The following is a 14998-nucleotide window of genomic DNA, read 5'->3' on the forward strand; positions in this document are numbered from 1 at the left end:
CTAGGTTACAGAGCGAGACTCCGTCTCAAAAAAATAAAATAAAATAAAATAAAATAAAATAAAATAAAATAAAATAAAATAAAATAAAATGTAGCGACTTGGCCAGGCATGGTGGCTCATGCCTGTAATCCCAGTACTTTAGGAAGCCGAGGGGCACAGATCACGAGGTCAGGAGTTCGAGACCAGCCTGACCAACATGGTGAAACCCCCTCTCTACTAAAAAATACAAAAATTAGCTGGGTGTGGTGGCACGCACCTGTAATCCCAGCTACTCAGGAGACTGAGGCAGGAGAATCACGTGAACCTAGGAGGCAGAGGTTGCAGTGAGCCGAGATCATGCCACTACACTCTAGCCTGGGCGACAGAACAAGACTCTGTCTCAAAACAAACAAACAAACAAAATGTAGCCACTCTTGTGTGAAATAGTATCTTAAATCTTTAAAAAGTTAAAACTTTAACTGGGATACCACCTAAAAACTAGTCCTCAGGAAATATAAGTTTTAATCTACTTATTAGATAAATATTTATGGATAGCCCACTATGTCCTTGAGTTACAATGAAGGATCCAACAAGGTCTTCATCTTAAAGGAACTTGGTCTAGTGGGGTTTGATGAATGTGTGCAGATAGATGGAGGCCAGTGGGATGATGGGAGAGTGGATGGAATGAGGAAAGCATAGGGTTATGTTTCTCTTTCTCAGCTTTTTTTTGTCTTTTTCAATACATTCTTTTGTATCTATCATCCCAATCTTGATCTTCCCTTCTTTTCTCCAGCACCTGCCTGAAACCATAATTCATTCAAAGAAATATTTGTTAAAGTTCTACTGGAATGCAGGGATGGCAGTTACATTTATTGAAGCGGCTTCCAAAATTTTTTTTGGTAACTCAGAGTCAGAAAAATATTGTAGGTGAGGACCCAGAATGTACATAAATACATCTACATTCTTCTCTGTAGATAAATAGATATCTACATCTATTATGCATATATATGTATAGTAGATGTTTATATACCTGTAAAACAAAAGTTTCTCAAAATAGTGCTTACCCTCTATGTGAAACATATTCTGATATTTTCTATTTCAAAGTCTAATTTCACAAAGTTTAACAATATCATGATTAGAGTTCAACCCTACATTCTTTTGTTACAGCTCTTTGCCTATCCTTGCAGACTCTAACATAATACATTCAACAAATATTGGTGATTTTGATTAAGATTACAGATGATTGAATGTAATCATGTTCTAGGTCAAACATCTATTTTTACCAGTTAGGCCCAGAGAAATGATATGATATGTCTCCAGCACATAGTTAATTGGTGACTGACTATTTGATTTCAGAGGTGGCAGCCTCAGGAAGTGGAGTCAGAGATAAAGGATTTAGAGAAGCGGACCTGTTTTCAAGTCCTGACTTTGATGTTCTTGGTAGGAGGTCAAAAGCAGGACCCTCTGCCAGCCAGTTCCTCATTCCCTTTATCTGTAAAATGGGGAATTTTACAGATAAAAAGAGCCCACATGTAAAACTGTCTAACCCTAAGATGCACAGTGAGAATGAACACAGTTTAAACAAAGATTGTGTAATAAAGAGCTTTGCAATTTTAAAGCCCTCCTCAAGTGCTAGTTAATACCATGCCTTTCATTTGTGCCTTCTCTGTGCTCAAGCCCTTTGTTCTTAATCCTGTGTCACCCGCCTCACTTTCCTATCCTATTCCCTCATAACCTACTGAGTTCTCCATCCTGTTAACTTCCTGGACTTCATCTCCCACCACTCTTCCCTTAGCTCACTTCTCTCCCATCACACTGGCTCCTTGCAGTTTTCAAACATGCCATGATGTGTTTCTGCCTCAGGACCTCTGCCTAAAGCCTCTTCCTGAACTTGGCTCACTCTCTAGCCTCCTTCAATTCTTGATTAATTCTTTATCAAATATCACTTTTTTTTACAACGGTTTGCTCCCGTTACACTGTTTGCAATTGTAATTCCCTGACCCCAATGGGTGTTCCCAATCTCTGATACCCTGCTCTATTTTTTTCCCATAACACTTATTAGTATATAAGATACTATATAATTTTTAAAATTTATTGTTTGTGCATTCTCCTCTCCTCTAACAAATGTATATTGTAGAAGGGCAGGGATTGTTTTTTCTATTATGTTTACTGCCGTATGTGAAGAACTTTGAACAAAGAGAATTACATACTATGCGTTCAATAAATATTGTTCAATAAATATTGTTGAATAAGTGAATGAATCTCATGCCTTCCATTCCGTTGGTACAGAATTTCTTATACAGTTGAATACCAATTAGGTTGCAAGGACTAAAGGTCAGGGTGGTGTTTATATTATACTAGGGCAGGAAAAAATCCTCATGTGAAGGTAAGTAATACAAATGCTCAGTATTTCAATAATGTCTAAATTTGGACCAACGTTATTTTATTTTCCTAGTGAGTTTCCTACTGAATCATGGTTCTGTCTGATCAGGGTGAACTTCAAACGGTCTCTGACTCATTCCACAACCTTCCTTACCAATCACTTCTTAACTTGCCTCCAAAGTATGTCTTCCTCCAGTGACGAGATTTGTATATTTCAACCATATCCACATTTCCTTTTGCAGATGACTCCATATTTCCTTGGAGACTTGTAAGAGAGAGATTTTTGCATATGATATAGTACTTTGAATTTTTTCAAAGCCTTTCATTCAAGACTCTCTAAGTACTTCATATAGATTGGTCCTCCGACTCCCTAGTTCCATTTTGACATTTATATGACAAGCAATTTTCCTAGAATTTTGGAGGTAGGTTATTTAAAAGCATCAGCTGCTAGAAAGTATTCAGTGAGGAGATCATAGTACCTTAAGGAATGAGCTCTATTAATTCTAGAAAACATGGCTTGTAGAACAAGTTCTGATGAAAAGACTGGAGTACAATGAGTTTAAACACAGGCCCTGAGGACTGGAGAGCCCAGTGACTTGGCCAATGGCAAGTGCAGCGCTGCACCCAGAGCCCTGCTTAGAGAAGGGAATTTGGGAGAAAGGTCACGCTAGACTTAGTTTTGTAGTCTTCCTCAACGGAAGTTCTGCCCCTTCCTCGATGGTTAGAGAAGGGGCTTGATTACATGACCATGCACGTCTGTTTCAGCTTCCACAGTTGCATGACTTCCAACTGCCTGATAGTGTCAAAGAAAAACCAGAGCTGGACAGTTAGTTAAAGCAATAAAAGCAAATTTTATTCAGGATTATTGCAATAGGGAAAAAGAGACATCAATATAGAACAAAGTTCAAGTCCAAATACAGCATGAGCAAATGGGAATTTATAGCTGAGAAGCAGGGTGAAAGTCAGTGGATGGAAAATTACTAACAGGAAATATCAGGGACAAGGGGGATTGTGGCTATACCGACCTAACAGTTTTCTTGCTGAAGACAGGCCAGGGTGATCAGACATCACTTTGGGGATCGGGGAGGAGGAGAAATCTAACTAGTTATAGAGGGTGATCAGTTATCGAGGCTGGGGGGGTTCTTGCTAAACTGACTCAGCAGGGTTCTTGTGCTCAAACTGGATTTTACAAGGAAGTACACAGATGGGCCTAGGAGAAGGTTCAGGAACCTGACTAAAGTTTGATCAAGTAAAGAATCTATGTCAATGGTCCATTTTTCCACTTAGATATCCAAAGCTGCTTTAAGGCCAGTTTGTCTAAAACCAAATTAATCATCTTGTCACCAAAACCATTTTTTTTCTTCTCCAACTTCCCTGTCATTGTCTTGGTAACTCAATTTCAAACACTGGAGTGATTTTGACTCAACCTGTTCCTCTAAACTCGCCCTTCTCAAACTGTAACATGCATACAAATCATTAGGAGATCTTGATGAAACGCAGGTTCTAATTCAGCAGGTCTGGGGTGGGGCCTGAGAGTCTGCATGTCTAACAAGTTACTAGAGGATGCCCATGCTGCTGGTCCTAGGACCACAATGGAGGCAGCAATGCCCTAAAGCAGCGCAACACCAGCCCCACTCCAATCAGTTGCCATGTAACTTAAATTTTTCCTACAAGGCATATCCCTATGCATTCCTTCCTTTTCCTTCTCACTGTATACCACCCACCCCTCACCACTTCCCATCACTACTCAGATTTTATGCCTAGGTAACTTTGATAGCCAAACTGTGGGAATCTATCCATTAGTGAATTATAAAATAAATCTATTGAGTAGCTAGCAGCATTTACAATAAATGCATAGACTAGACTAGACTAGAATAGAATAGAATGCAGTGGAGTGGAGTGGAGTGGCGTGGCGTGGTGTGGCGTGGCGTGGAGTGGAATGGAATGGAATGGAATAGATAGTATTAGAATGCATCACATTTTTTATATCTGACCAAAATAATATGTAACCCTCATTATGCATCATAAAAATATTTATAACTGTGACGTGAAATGTATTAGTTATTGTGGCTAGAGCTGCAAAAATAAATCTGAAGACCAGGGTTCTACAGAGACTTCTAGGCCTCCCTTTATTCCAATCTCACGTGCACACAACTGGCTCATCTTTCTAAACCCCTTCAGTAGTCAGGATACAGCTCCTTCAAAAAGCTTTCATATTGCTTCATTGTCCCTAAACGACGTTCAGACAGGCTAGCCTGCATTGTGAGGTCCTCCTAACTCTGGTATTACCTGGCTTTCAATCCTCGTTTTCTACTGGTCTCTGCCAAGAACTGACCCTCCTTTCAGTGTGGACTCCTCACTCACTGCTCCCTAAGCATGACAGCCACTACCCCACCTTTGCACACGCTGCTCCCACAGCCTAAGCTGCCCTCCCTCTGTCACCTCCCATTGAAATCACATCCATCCTTAAACAGACTTCAGATCCTATTTCTCCATGGTGCCTTCATCATCGACGTTTCCCTTGTAAGTGATACGTTATCCCTGAGCTCTTCTCATGTAGAAAACATTCATCCTTCTTGCCTAGTGTTGCAGCCATTCTCTTATGTGCATTATTTTTACACCCGAACTGTAAATTCCAATGACAGGCAAAACTACTATTTGTACAATTACTATTTGGGGATCTTGCTCATCTTATTTAGCCTTTCTGTGCCTCATTTTAAAAGTGTGAAGATAGCTACATGATAAGGTCATTGTGAGGATTAAATGAGTTAGCATGTGTGAAGTGTTCAACATATATTAAACACTCACTCAATAACATGTTAACATTTATTATTACTTTATCAGCATAGTACCTAGCAAATTGCTTGTTTGCAGTAGACTCATAACAGATGCTTGTAAGTGAATAAATTATCCCATATTAATATGATACTTCTAAAAGTTTCTATTTCTATTGTGAGGGCTCCCTGATTCCTTCAATTCATCTGCTTCTGGGAACTTAGGCAATTGCCTCTACTTAGGCAATTTAAAGATTTAGTGGGAGAGTTTATAATTATCATGCAATCAAAGTGTTAGCAGCAATTGTTGCAAAACCCAACTGATATCCCTGGATGTGCCCAGAAAGCAAGGCAGCAGCATGTCAAGGAGAGCTGAGGGAGGCGAGTGCAGGATGGAGGCCCTCTCTTCTTTCCACACTCACTGCCGGGCACAGCCTCCATTCTCCCCTTCCTCACAACCTGGCCTCCTCTTCAGCCAACTATTCCCCCTTCAGACTCTCCCTCTCTCACATTTTCTCTTCCCCTTGACTTGTCCTGCCTACCCTCAAATCTCTTCCTTTTTCATTCTTTTCTCCTCTGTATCTAAAATGTAATTTTCAAAAGAAATGGAAGAAAGAAAAGGGGAAGTCTGTGCATCTTGGGGAAAATAGCTCTATTTTATCTCCCATGTCTGGCGGGGAGCACCAATAAAGATGGGTGCGCTAACCTCTTGAGCCACCTTTCCATTTGCAGGGTAGATTTAACAAGTTACTGAAGGCATTCATACTCAGCCTACTCCATGAAAGATCTTTTTCAAAGTTTTATGTAAACAAAGCAAAATCCAAGCTGGCAGCTACAAAATAACACGCAACTGAAATTCTGCAATATTTTCAACTTTTGAAAGGAAAGAAACAGCTCATGCCAAAGTAGTTAAGGCAACCTGGAATCTCAGCATCTGATAATGTCAGCTATCTACTCAGAGTTAAACCAGCAGAGGGGCATGAGCTTGTCTCCCTTGCTTATCTGGCTTCAGTGTTTCTCTGTCTTACAGAGGAGTGATGTGTCAATTGAGGGCCATGCCTCCCAAAGCAGAGAAAGCCCCAGGCTTACCCCACAGCACCAGTGTTACAGTTGCTCTTAGTAATTCTTTTGTTTCCTTGTACTATTTATGCCGGCTCACCCTCCAGAGGGTCCCTTGGAAACTTTCCTCTTGCACAATCAAGCCAGGAACCTCTTTTGACTACAGATGGTTCTGTTTTTATCCCTGAGAGTTTTATGGTATGGCAATGCCAAGTCTGGAATTGTAGGCTCAGCTACATGAGAAGTGTGTGTGTGTGTGTGTGTGTGTGTGTGTGTGTGTGTTTCCCTGTCTCTCAAATTCTCTAAATCCAACATTCAAAATAAAATATGCCAGGAAAATGAAAAAGCTAAGTCTCAAAACAGTAAATATGCCAGATCCAGCTGCTACAAAAGCAGCATACCACAAAACCATATTGGTAAAAATGCTGATTTTTTTTTCCTCCTTAACTTTGTAGATTGTGCACATATAGTCATGCTTATTTCTCTGTCAAAAGCTAACTTGTACTATATTTGGAGCTGTCCATATTCTATATCTTATTTTAGGCACATCTCTTCCTCTTTCTCTCTCAACCTCAAAAGAGTCATTAACCAAGAACAAATGATACACGGGATTAAGAATAAGTTATTTCCAGTTTCAGTGACCACAAAGGTCTCCTCCATGAGACCTGTTGCTGAATCAAAGAGCCCAGGAATATTTTTTTTCCATTATCTACTGCTAAATTCTGGTGACACTATTCCCTCTTTTGTTTAACTATTTTCATTCCACACTTTGGGCCTTTTTCCTTCAACAGAGACTATAAAGAAAAACTCTCTTTTGAAAGGCTGGACACCACTGTACCCAGAACAATAAATGCCACATCATGCATTCATTCTAATGGTAATCTTTGTTATTTGAGAAAAGGGGATCGTGTATTTGCATCCTACCAGCAGGCTGAGGCTGTGGAATCTTAAAAGAAAGCAAATAGCAAAAGAGCAAGTCGCTTCAGGGTTTTGTGACAAGTTTCCATTCTGGTTCCTTCCATTTACAGTTTCATCAGTTTGTATGAAAGGTGAACAAAAGACAATTAATCAAATAAAACTTATGGCAAGGGTTATAAAGCCAAACCATTATCATGGTGACACCTTACAGTAGTGGAGGGGTTGATTCTGATGGCAAAGGCAACATAGAGAATCAAAAAATGAGCTTGTATGAATCATGTCTTTATGACACTAAAGGCTTACTTTCCTCATCATCACAGTTTTTTTCCATGGATGTGGAGGATATCAGAGTCATCAATCCACTGAGTCATTTGCTGTTCCTTCAAGTTCATGATGAAGTTGTCAAACTGTGAGACAGATTGAACTCTTTCCAGAGGCACCTTCTATGGTGGATGTTTATTTTTGCATTTTCTTGTCACAGGCCATCACAACTGGTGTGCTTCTACTGTTGGCTTACAGAGAGTGGACCCAGAGGTGCCTGGTAAATATACAGATGCCAAGTAGGATGGAAGATTGGCTTTGAAAGTCAAATCACTATTAAGTTCAGGATGGAACATAAAAAAAATGATATCCAATTAGAATTGAATTTGGTCTAATTGATGCCATACTACAATGGATTTCAGTAATAAACTCTGTTTTAAATGATTTTTTTTTTTTTTTTTTGGAGACGGAGTTTTACTCTGTCGCCTAGGCTGGAGTGCAGTGGCATGATCTTGGCTCACTACAACCTTTGCCTCCCAGGTTCAAGTGATTCTCCTGCCTCAGCCTCCCAAGTAGCTGGGACTACAGGTGCACACCACCATGCCCAGCTAATTTTTGTATGTCTAGTACAGACAGGGTTTCGCCATGTTGGCCAGGCTGGTCTTGAACTCCTGACCTCAGGTGATCCACCCACCTCAGTCTCCCAAAGTGCTGGGATTACAGGCATTAGCCACTGCGCCCAGCCCTGAATAATTTTTATCTGATCCCTGCTCCAAATATTTTCTACAGGTTCCTGTGATGATTATTGTATTTGGGGAGGACAGAGCCAGTGCTACTGCTCCTAAATTTCATTTTGAAGAAATGGATCTATAGGCTTCTCTGCTTTTAGTAATATATTTTTAATTCTCAACTCCTTAATCTGAGATCTCTTTCCAATCTTCTTGGTACCTCTCCTTCTAAAAAAGGATGAAAAGTCTATGCTATCTTGCATTTCAACTGCATAAAACCAGATAATCCCATGATACAGAAAGACTACATTATCTGATTATAGATTTTATTGCCATGACTAATGCAGGGCTTCTCAAACTTAAATGTATGTGTAAATCAACTAGAGATCTGGTTAAAATGCAGATTCTGATTCAGTAGATCTGGGTGAGGCCTGAGATTCTGCATGTCTGCCAGGCTCCCAGGGGATATCAGTGCTACTGGATGATGGACCACATCCTGAGTAGCTGAATAGCAAGAACCTTCAGCAGGGATTTTGTTCACTCATCTTTGTTTTTCCCAACCCAGACTAGTTGCCTCCATGTGATGGGAAATACATAAATAAATGTTTGTTGAATTGAACTAATTTAAATTTTGTCCCGGTTGGCTGATATATTATTCTCCTGTGTTGTAGATTGAAAATGAAGGACTGCAGGAGGGAGAGCATCAGGAAGAATAGCTAATGGGTGCTGGGCTTAATATCTACGTGATAGGTTGATCTGTGCAACAAATCTCTGTGGCACACATTAACCTATGTAACACACCTGCACATCCTGCACATGTATCCCAGTACTTAAAATAAAAAGTGAAAAAAAAAGAAAAGAAAATGAAAATACAAGGGACACATTCAAGGGAAAATGAAAACATAAAGAGAAGGTCATGATCGATTTCTCCCTCATTTTCCAATAGGAGAGATTCATAGCCAGCATCTCTTTTTTGTTTGTTTGTTCATATTGCTAAGAAGGTTTTGAAATATTTTGTCTCCACAGTAACAATTTATTTTTGCTTTATTTTCAGTGGGAAGCTACTTTCACCTTTGGATTCTGAGCATTATGGGATGTCCACTCCATTTTGCAGTAGCCTTGGAATCTGCTCTCCTGGGCCCATATTGCTTCTATTCATTTTCAGGGATTGCAGGGACTAATTACCTTGGATAAGCAGTTACCTTTCCTTATCCATATGCAAAATTCTCATTAGCCTATGTGGACCCACCACACTACAAAGAGTACCACCTGACACTTCAAGCCCTCAACCTGTGCCTAAGCTTTACCCTGCTCTGTACATCCTTGACAGTGTTCATCAAACTTTCTGCAAGACTTATCCAGAATGGACACATAAACTTAAGTTTCAACAAAGCGGGAGCAGGTTCTTGTTCCATCCTGTATGCTAAAATGGAAAGTTTGGTATGTGAATAGTTGATATTTCTCTGTTATTTACCACTGTATCCTATATGCTCTTGATATGCAGGTCTAGCACATAATAGGTACTGAACAATTGTTTTTGAATTAATAAATGGAAATATGTTGACATTATAACTGAAGTTACGGCTGTAGGTAGCACCAGCCAATTTTTATGCCAATCCAAAATTTTGAAAATTATTCGTAGGAACAAGACAAGGGTGCCCACTCTCACTACTTCTATTCAACTGGTACCGGAAGTCCTAGCCAGAGCAATTAGGCAAGAAAAAGAAATTTTAAAAATCCAAATCATAAAGAAAGAAGCAAAATTGACTCTGTTTGCAGATGACATGACCTTATATATAGATACCCTAATGATTCCATTAAAAAAATGTTAGAACTGATACATTCAGTAAAGCTGCAGGATGCAAGTTCAACATACAAAAACCAGCTGTGTTTCTATACATTAACAACAAACAATCCTATTTACAGCAGCATCAAAAAGAATAAAATATTTAAGATAAATTTAAGCAAGAATGTGAAAGATCTGTATACTAAAAACTATAAAATACTAATGAAAGAAATTGAACACACAACTAAATAAAAAGGTATCCTATAATCATAAATCAGGAGAATTAATGTTGTTAAAATGTCCATTCTACCCAAAGTAATCTATAGACTCAGGGCAATTCCTATGAAAAGTTCAATGGCATGTTTCACAGAAATAGAACACATAATCCTAAATGTGCATAGATCTACAAAAGACCACACATAGCCAAAGCAATCTTGAGAAAGAATAAAGCTGGAGACATCAGTTTGATTTTAGACTATATTACAAAGCTGTAGCAATCAAAACAGTATGGTACTAGCATAAAAACACAATAGACCAATGAAACAGGACATAGAGCTCAGAAATAAACCCATATATGAATTTTTGTCCTAAAATAAAATGGCCTTGTTGTTCAAGAAAGAGGGATATTTAGGACAAAACAGAAAGTCTAAGCATGTTGTGAAAGGTCTATGTAAGTCATAATAAATTTAGTAAAAAGAATTTTTTTTTAAAAAAGGGGTTGTATAATTCAGTTGGCTATGATTAAGAAGAAACTTTCTAGAGATGGGTCTTTAATATTAAAAATACACTAATACAAAATTAATTAGTTAAAACAAGATTTTATTACAAATATTGACTTATTTTTAATGCAAGAAGTTTTTAATTTTTAAATTCTATGATCTTTCTCTTTGACATCCTTCAGATTGACATCTCAAAATTCAACTCTTTCTTTTGAAAAGGTCTTGGATAATAGCTCTCTCCTTCACCTTTTGTTGGCTCCTGTAACTTCTATTGATTATCTAAAGTAGGAAAGGGAATTGTTTTTTAAACAAGCAAATAAAATATCCTTTGGGGCTGGGCATGGTAGTCCATGCCTATAATCCTACTACTTTGGGAGGCTGATACAGGTGGGTCACTTGAGGTCAGGAGTTCAAAACCAGCCTGGCAAACATGGTGAAACCCCATCTCTACTAAAAACACACAAAAAAATTAGCCAGTCATTTTCATTTATTAATTTAAAAAAATTACTGAGTACCTATTGTGTGCCAGACCTGGATATCAACAGCATATAGGATACAGTAGTAATCAAGTGGCTTTTTAAAAGTTACTTGATTAGAACTCTTTCATGGAGTTTGGTAGTGAAATATCACTTCCCCATGACACATATAAAGATATAGATATAATCGGTATGCAGAATAAAAGTGCCAGTTGGACTGGTTGAAGTTAGCTCAGATGTCATTTAATTCCCATAACCTTGGTAATCTGTGATAAAATTAATCTGGTAAATTTAATCTCAAAACTCTCTCCAGTAATTTAAAATCTTAAAGTCATGTTAGACCCTTGGTTTTATTTTCACTGGAAATTTGGATTATTAAAAGTTAAAATAATGAGAGCATAAAATATGTTTTGGTAAAGTTTATAAAACACAANGATATAATCGGTATGCAGAATAAAAGTGCCAGTTGGACTGGTTGAAGTTAGCTCAGATGTCATTTAATTCCCATAACCTTGGTAATCTGTGATAAAATTAATCTGGTAAATTTAATCTCAAAACTCTCTCCAGTAATTTAAAATCTTAAAGTCATGTTAGACCCTTGGTTTTTATTTTCACTGGAAATTTGGATTATTAAAAGTTAAAATAATGAGAGCATAAAATATGTTTTTGGTAAAGTTTATAAAACACAAAGATGTTGATTTTGCTTAAAAAAAGGAAAATAGTTTGTTCCTCTAGTTAAAAATCATTTAATGATTGCTTTAAAATGAAGTAAAAATTATACAAATAAAACTTAACAAAAGGAACAATTAGGTCAGGGCAACAAAAGTTAACTCTGAGCCCTGTGATTACCAAAAAAAAAAAAAAAAAAAAAAAAAAAAAAAAAAAAAAACAGTCATTATGGGGGAAGGGTAAAACCAAGTAACCATTAAAAAGCAGAATGTATAATATAAGGGAATTGTTCCATTTCATAGATTGGTATCATCGACTTCTTAAAAAATCTTTGCTATACTGAATTGTAAAAATAACCGCTTTAAGGACAAAATTCTTAAATTTAAATGCCACAGAATTTAAGAGCTTGTTTGGGTTCATGCAAGACTCACAGCTCACTACTAATCACTAATAAGTACATGTAATCCAAATGTATAGGAGGTTATTTCTAAGAGAACAATCAGCCTAGTAAACTGGATAAGTGACACTGTAAGGGCTGCTTGCCCTGAGAAGAGGACTGCCCAACTCTCCCTATAAAATACCAAGTGATCCACCCCAGATGAAGCAGTTAATATGCTTCGTATGCAAGCCACATTGGACTGGCTTTATGATGACTGGGATATCCTCCCAGCAAGTACACCCATTAGCCAGGTCATGGTAAATTTGGGGGCTAAGTGGACCCCTTTTACATGGGTGCCCCTCCCACAGAATCACAGGACTGTTGAAGAAGCCTTATCAAATTTGCTGTCCCTCATATGTCTTACAGATGCAACTCCCTGCTGGCAACACAAACCCTTTTTCACCATGAAAGGTAAAATGGTATGGGGGTAGAAAAGGCCTGGGACCAGAACATAAAAGCATATAGATTAATATGATTATAAAATTTAAGATGTTTAAACAAGCTTTATGTAAGGTAGTTGAACTCCTTTACCTAAATGTCTTGTTAAAACGGATACTGCATCTGACTGGGATGTTTCCCCTTTCTAGCACTATGCATGTAAATCTGCTCTTTTAGGAAATGTTAGTTAAACATGCTAAATGGGAACTAGTAAAATCACCTAAGCCCACAAAGCGTAGGGTAGTAGCTGGAGTGCTAGTCCAGATGAATTACTCACTGCATATCCCTTTGTGTGGAGCACTCATTGGGGCTGATGGCAAAAGACTGTGAGTATTTTCAATAACAAAACTGAACTTGAGAATTTCCACTTGATGGGACATTTATTGCCTTGCTATAGAATACTAACTGAAGCTACCCCTATGCTAATGGAAAAGAGTTCCATGCCCAAAAGAGTTCCATGATAAAATAAAAATGTTTTACATAAAACAAAAACTCAGACATATGCAATCAAGTAATATTTGACAAGGGTGTCAGGAATGCACAATGAGGAAATGATAGCCTTTGTAATAAATGGTATTAGGAAAATTGGATATCTACATGCAAAAGAATGAACTTGGACCCCGATCTTAGGCCAGTCACAGAAATTAACTTAAAATGGATTAAAGACTTAAATGTAAGACCTAAAGCTGTAAAACTACTGAAAGAAAACATAGGGATAAAGCTCCATGACATTTGTCTTAGCAATGCTTTTTTTGGATATGACATGAACAGCACACACTACCAAAGCAGAAATAAACAGTGGGACTACATCAAACTAAAAAGCTTCTGCACAGCAAATAAAACATTCAACAAAATGAAAAAGCAGCTTACAGAATGGGAGAAAACATTTTCAAACCATATACACAGGGGTTAATATCCAAAATATATAAGGAACTCATACAACTCAATAGCAAGAAATAAATAATCTGATATTAAAATGGGCAAATGACCTGCATACACATTTTTCCAAAGAAGACATACAGGTGGCCAACAGGTACATGAAAAGGTGTTGAGAAGCTCTTTAACATTACCAATTATTAGGGAAATGCAAATCAAAACCACAATGCAATATCACTTCACACCTGTTAAAATGACTATTATCAACAGGGTAGGAGATAACAAGTGTTGGTGAGGATGCAGAGAAAAGGGAATCCTTGTGCACCATTGGTGGGAATATAAATTGGCATAGCCCTTATTGAAAACAGTATGGAGGTACTGCCCAAGGTAATTTATAGATTCAATGCCATCCCCATCAAGCTACCAATGACTTTCTTCACAGAATTGGAAAAAACTAAAGTTCATATGGAACCAAAAAAGAGCCCGCATTGCCAAGACAATCCTAAGCAAAAAGAACAAAGCTGGAGGCATCACGCTACCTGACTTCAAACTATACTCAAGGCTATAGTAACCAAAACATGGTGCTGGTACCAAAACAGATATATAGACCAATGCAACAGAAGAGAGGCCTCAGAAATAACACCACACATCTACAACCATCTGATCTTTGACAAACCTGACAAAAACAAGAAATGCGGAAAGGATTCCCTATTTGATAAATGGTTCTGGGAAAACTGGCTAGCCATATGTAGAAAGCTGAAACTGGATCCCTTCCTTACACCTTATACAAAAATTAACTCAAGATGGATTAAAGACTTAAATGTAAGACATAAAACCATAAAAACCCTAGAAGAAAACCTAGGCAATACCATTCAGGATGTAGGCATGGGCAAAGACTTCATAAGTAAAACACCAAAAACAATGGCAACAAAAGCCAAAATAGACAAATGGGATCTAATTAAACTAAAGAGCTTCTGCATGGCAAAAGAAACTAACATCAGAGTGAACAGGAAACCTACAGAATGGGAGAAAATTTTTTCAATCTACCCATCTGACAAAGGGCTAATATCCAGAATCTACAAAGAACTTAAACAAATTTACAAGAAAAAAACATAAACACCATCAAAAAGTGGGCAAGGGATGTGAATGGATATTTCTCAAAAGAAGACATTTATGCAGCCAACAGACACATGAAAAAATGTTCATCATCACTGGTCATCAGAGAAATGCAAATCAAAACCACAATGAGATACCATCTCACACCAGTTAGAATGGCAATCATTACAAAGTCAGGAAACAACAGATGCTGGGGAGGATGTGGAGAAATATGAATGCTTTTACACTGTTGGTGGGAGTGTAAATTAGTTCAACCATTGTGGAAGACAGTGTGGTGATTCCTCAAGGATCTAGAACTAGAAATACCATTTGACCCAGTGATCCCACTACTGGGTATATACCCAAAGGATTGTAAATCATGCTACTATAAAGACACAC

The 14998-nt window shown here is 37.9% G+C and overlaps 1 protein-coding gene across 1 annotated transcript in view; it reads left to right on the top strand.

The window, feature by feature from the left end:
* TMEM212 (transmembrane protein 212) overlaps window positions 1-9474 on the top strand; it is a 10807-nt gene extending 1333 nt beyond the window's left edge. Inside the window, exons 2-3 of the mRNA XM_017889476.1 lie at window positions 7594-7653; window positions 9156-9474. Of these exons, the coding sequence (XP_017744965.1) occupies window positions 7594-7653; window positions 9156-9295 (200 nt within the window). The 3' untranslated portion in view covers window positions 9296-9474. The remainder of the gene's footprint in view (window positions 1-7593; window positions 7654-9155) is intronic.
* Window positions 9475-14998: the final 5524 nt, after the last annotated feature.

This window comes from Rhinopithecus bieti, unplaced genomic scaffold (assembly GCF_001698545.2).
Source record: "Rhinopithecus bieti isolate Rb0 unplaced genomic scaffold, ASM169854v2 scaffold_18353, whole genome shotgun sequence".
In the NCBI taxonomy this organism is placed as follows: Eukaryota; Metazoa; Chordata; class Mammalia; order Primates; family Cercopithecidae; genus Rhinopithecus; species Rhinopithecus bieti.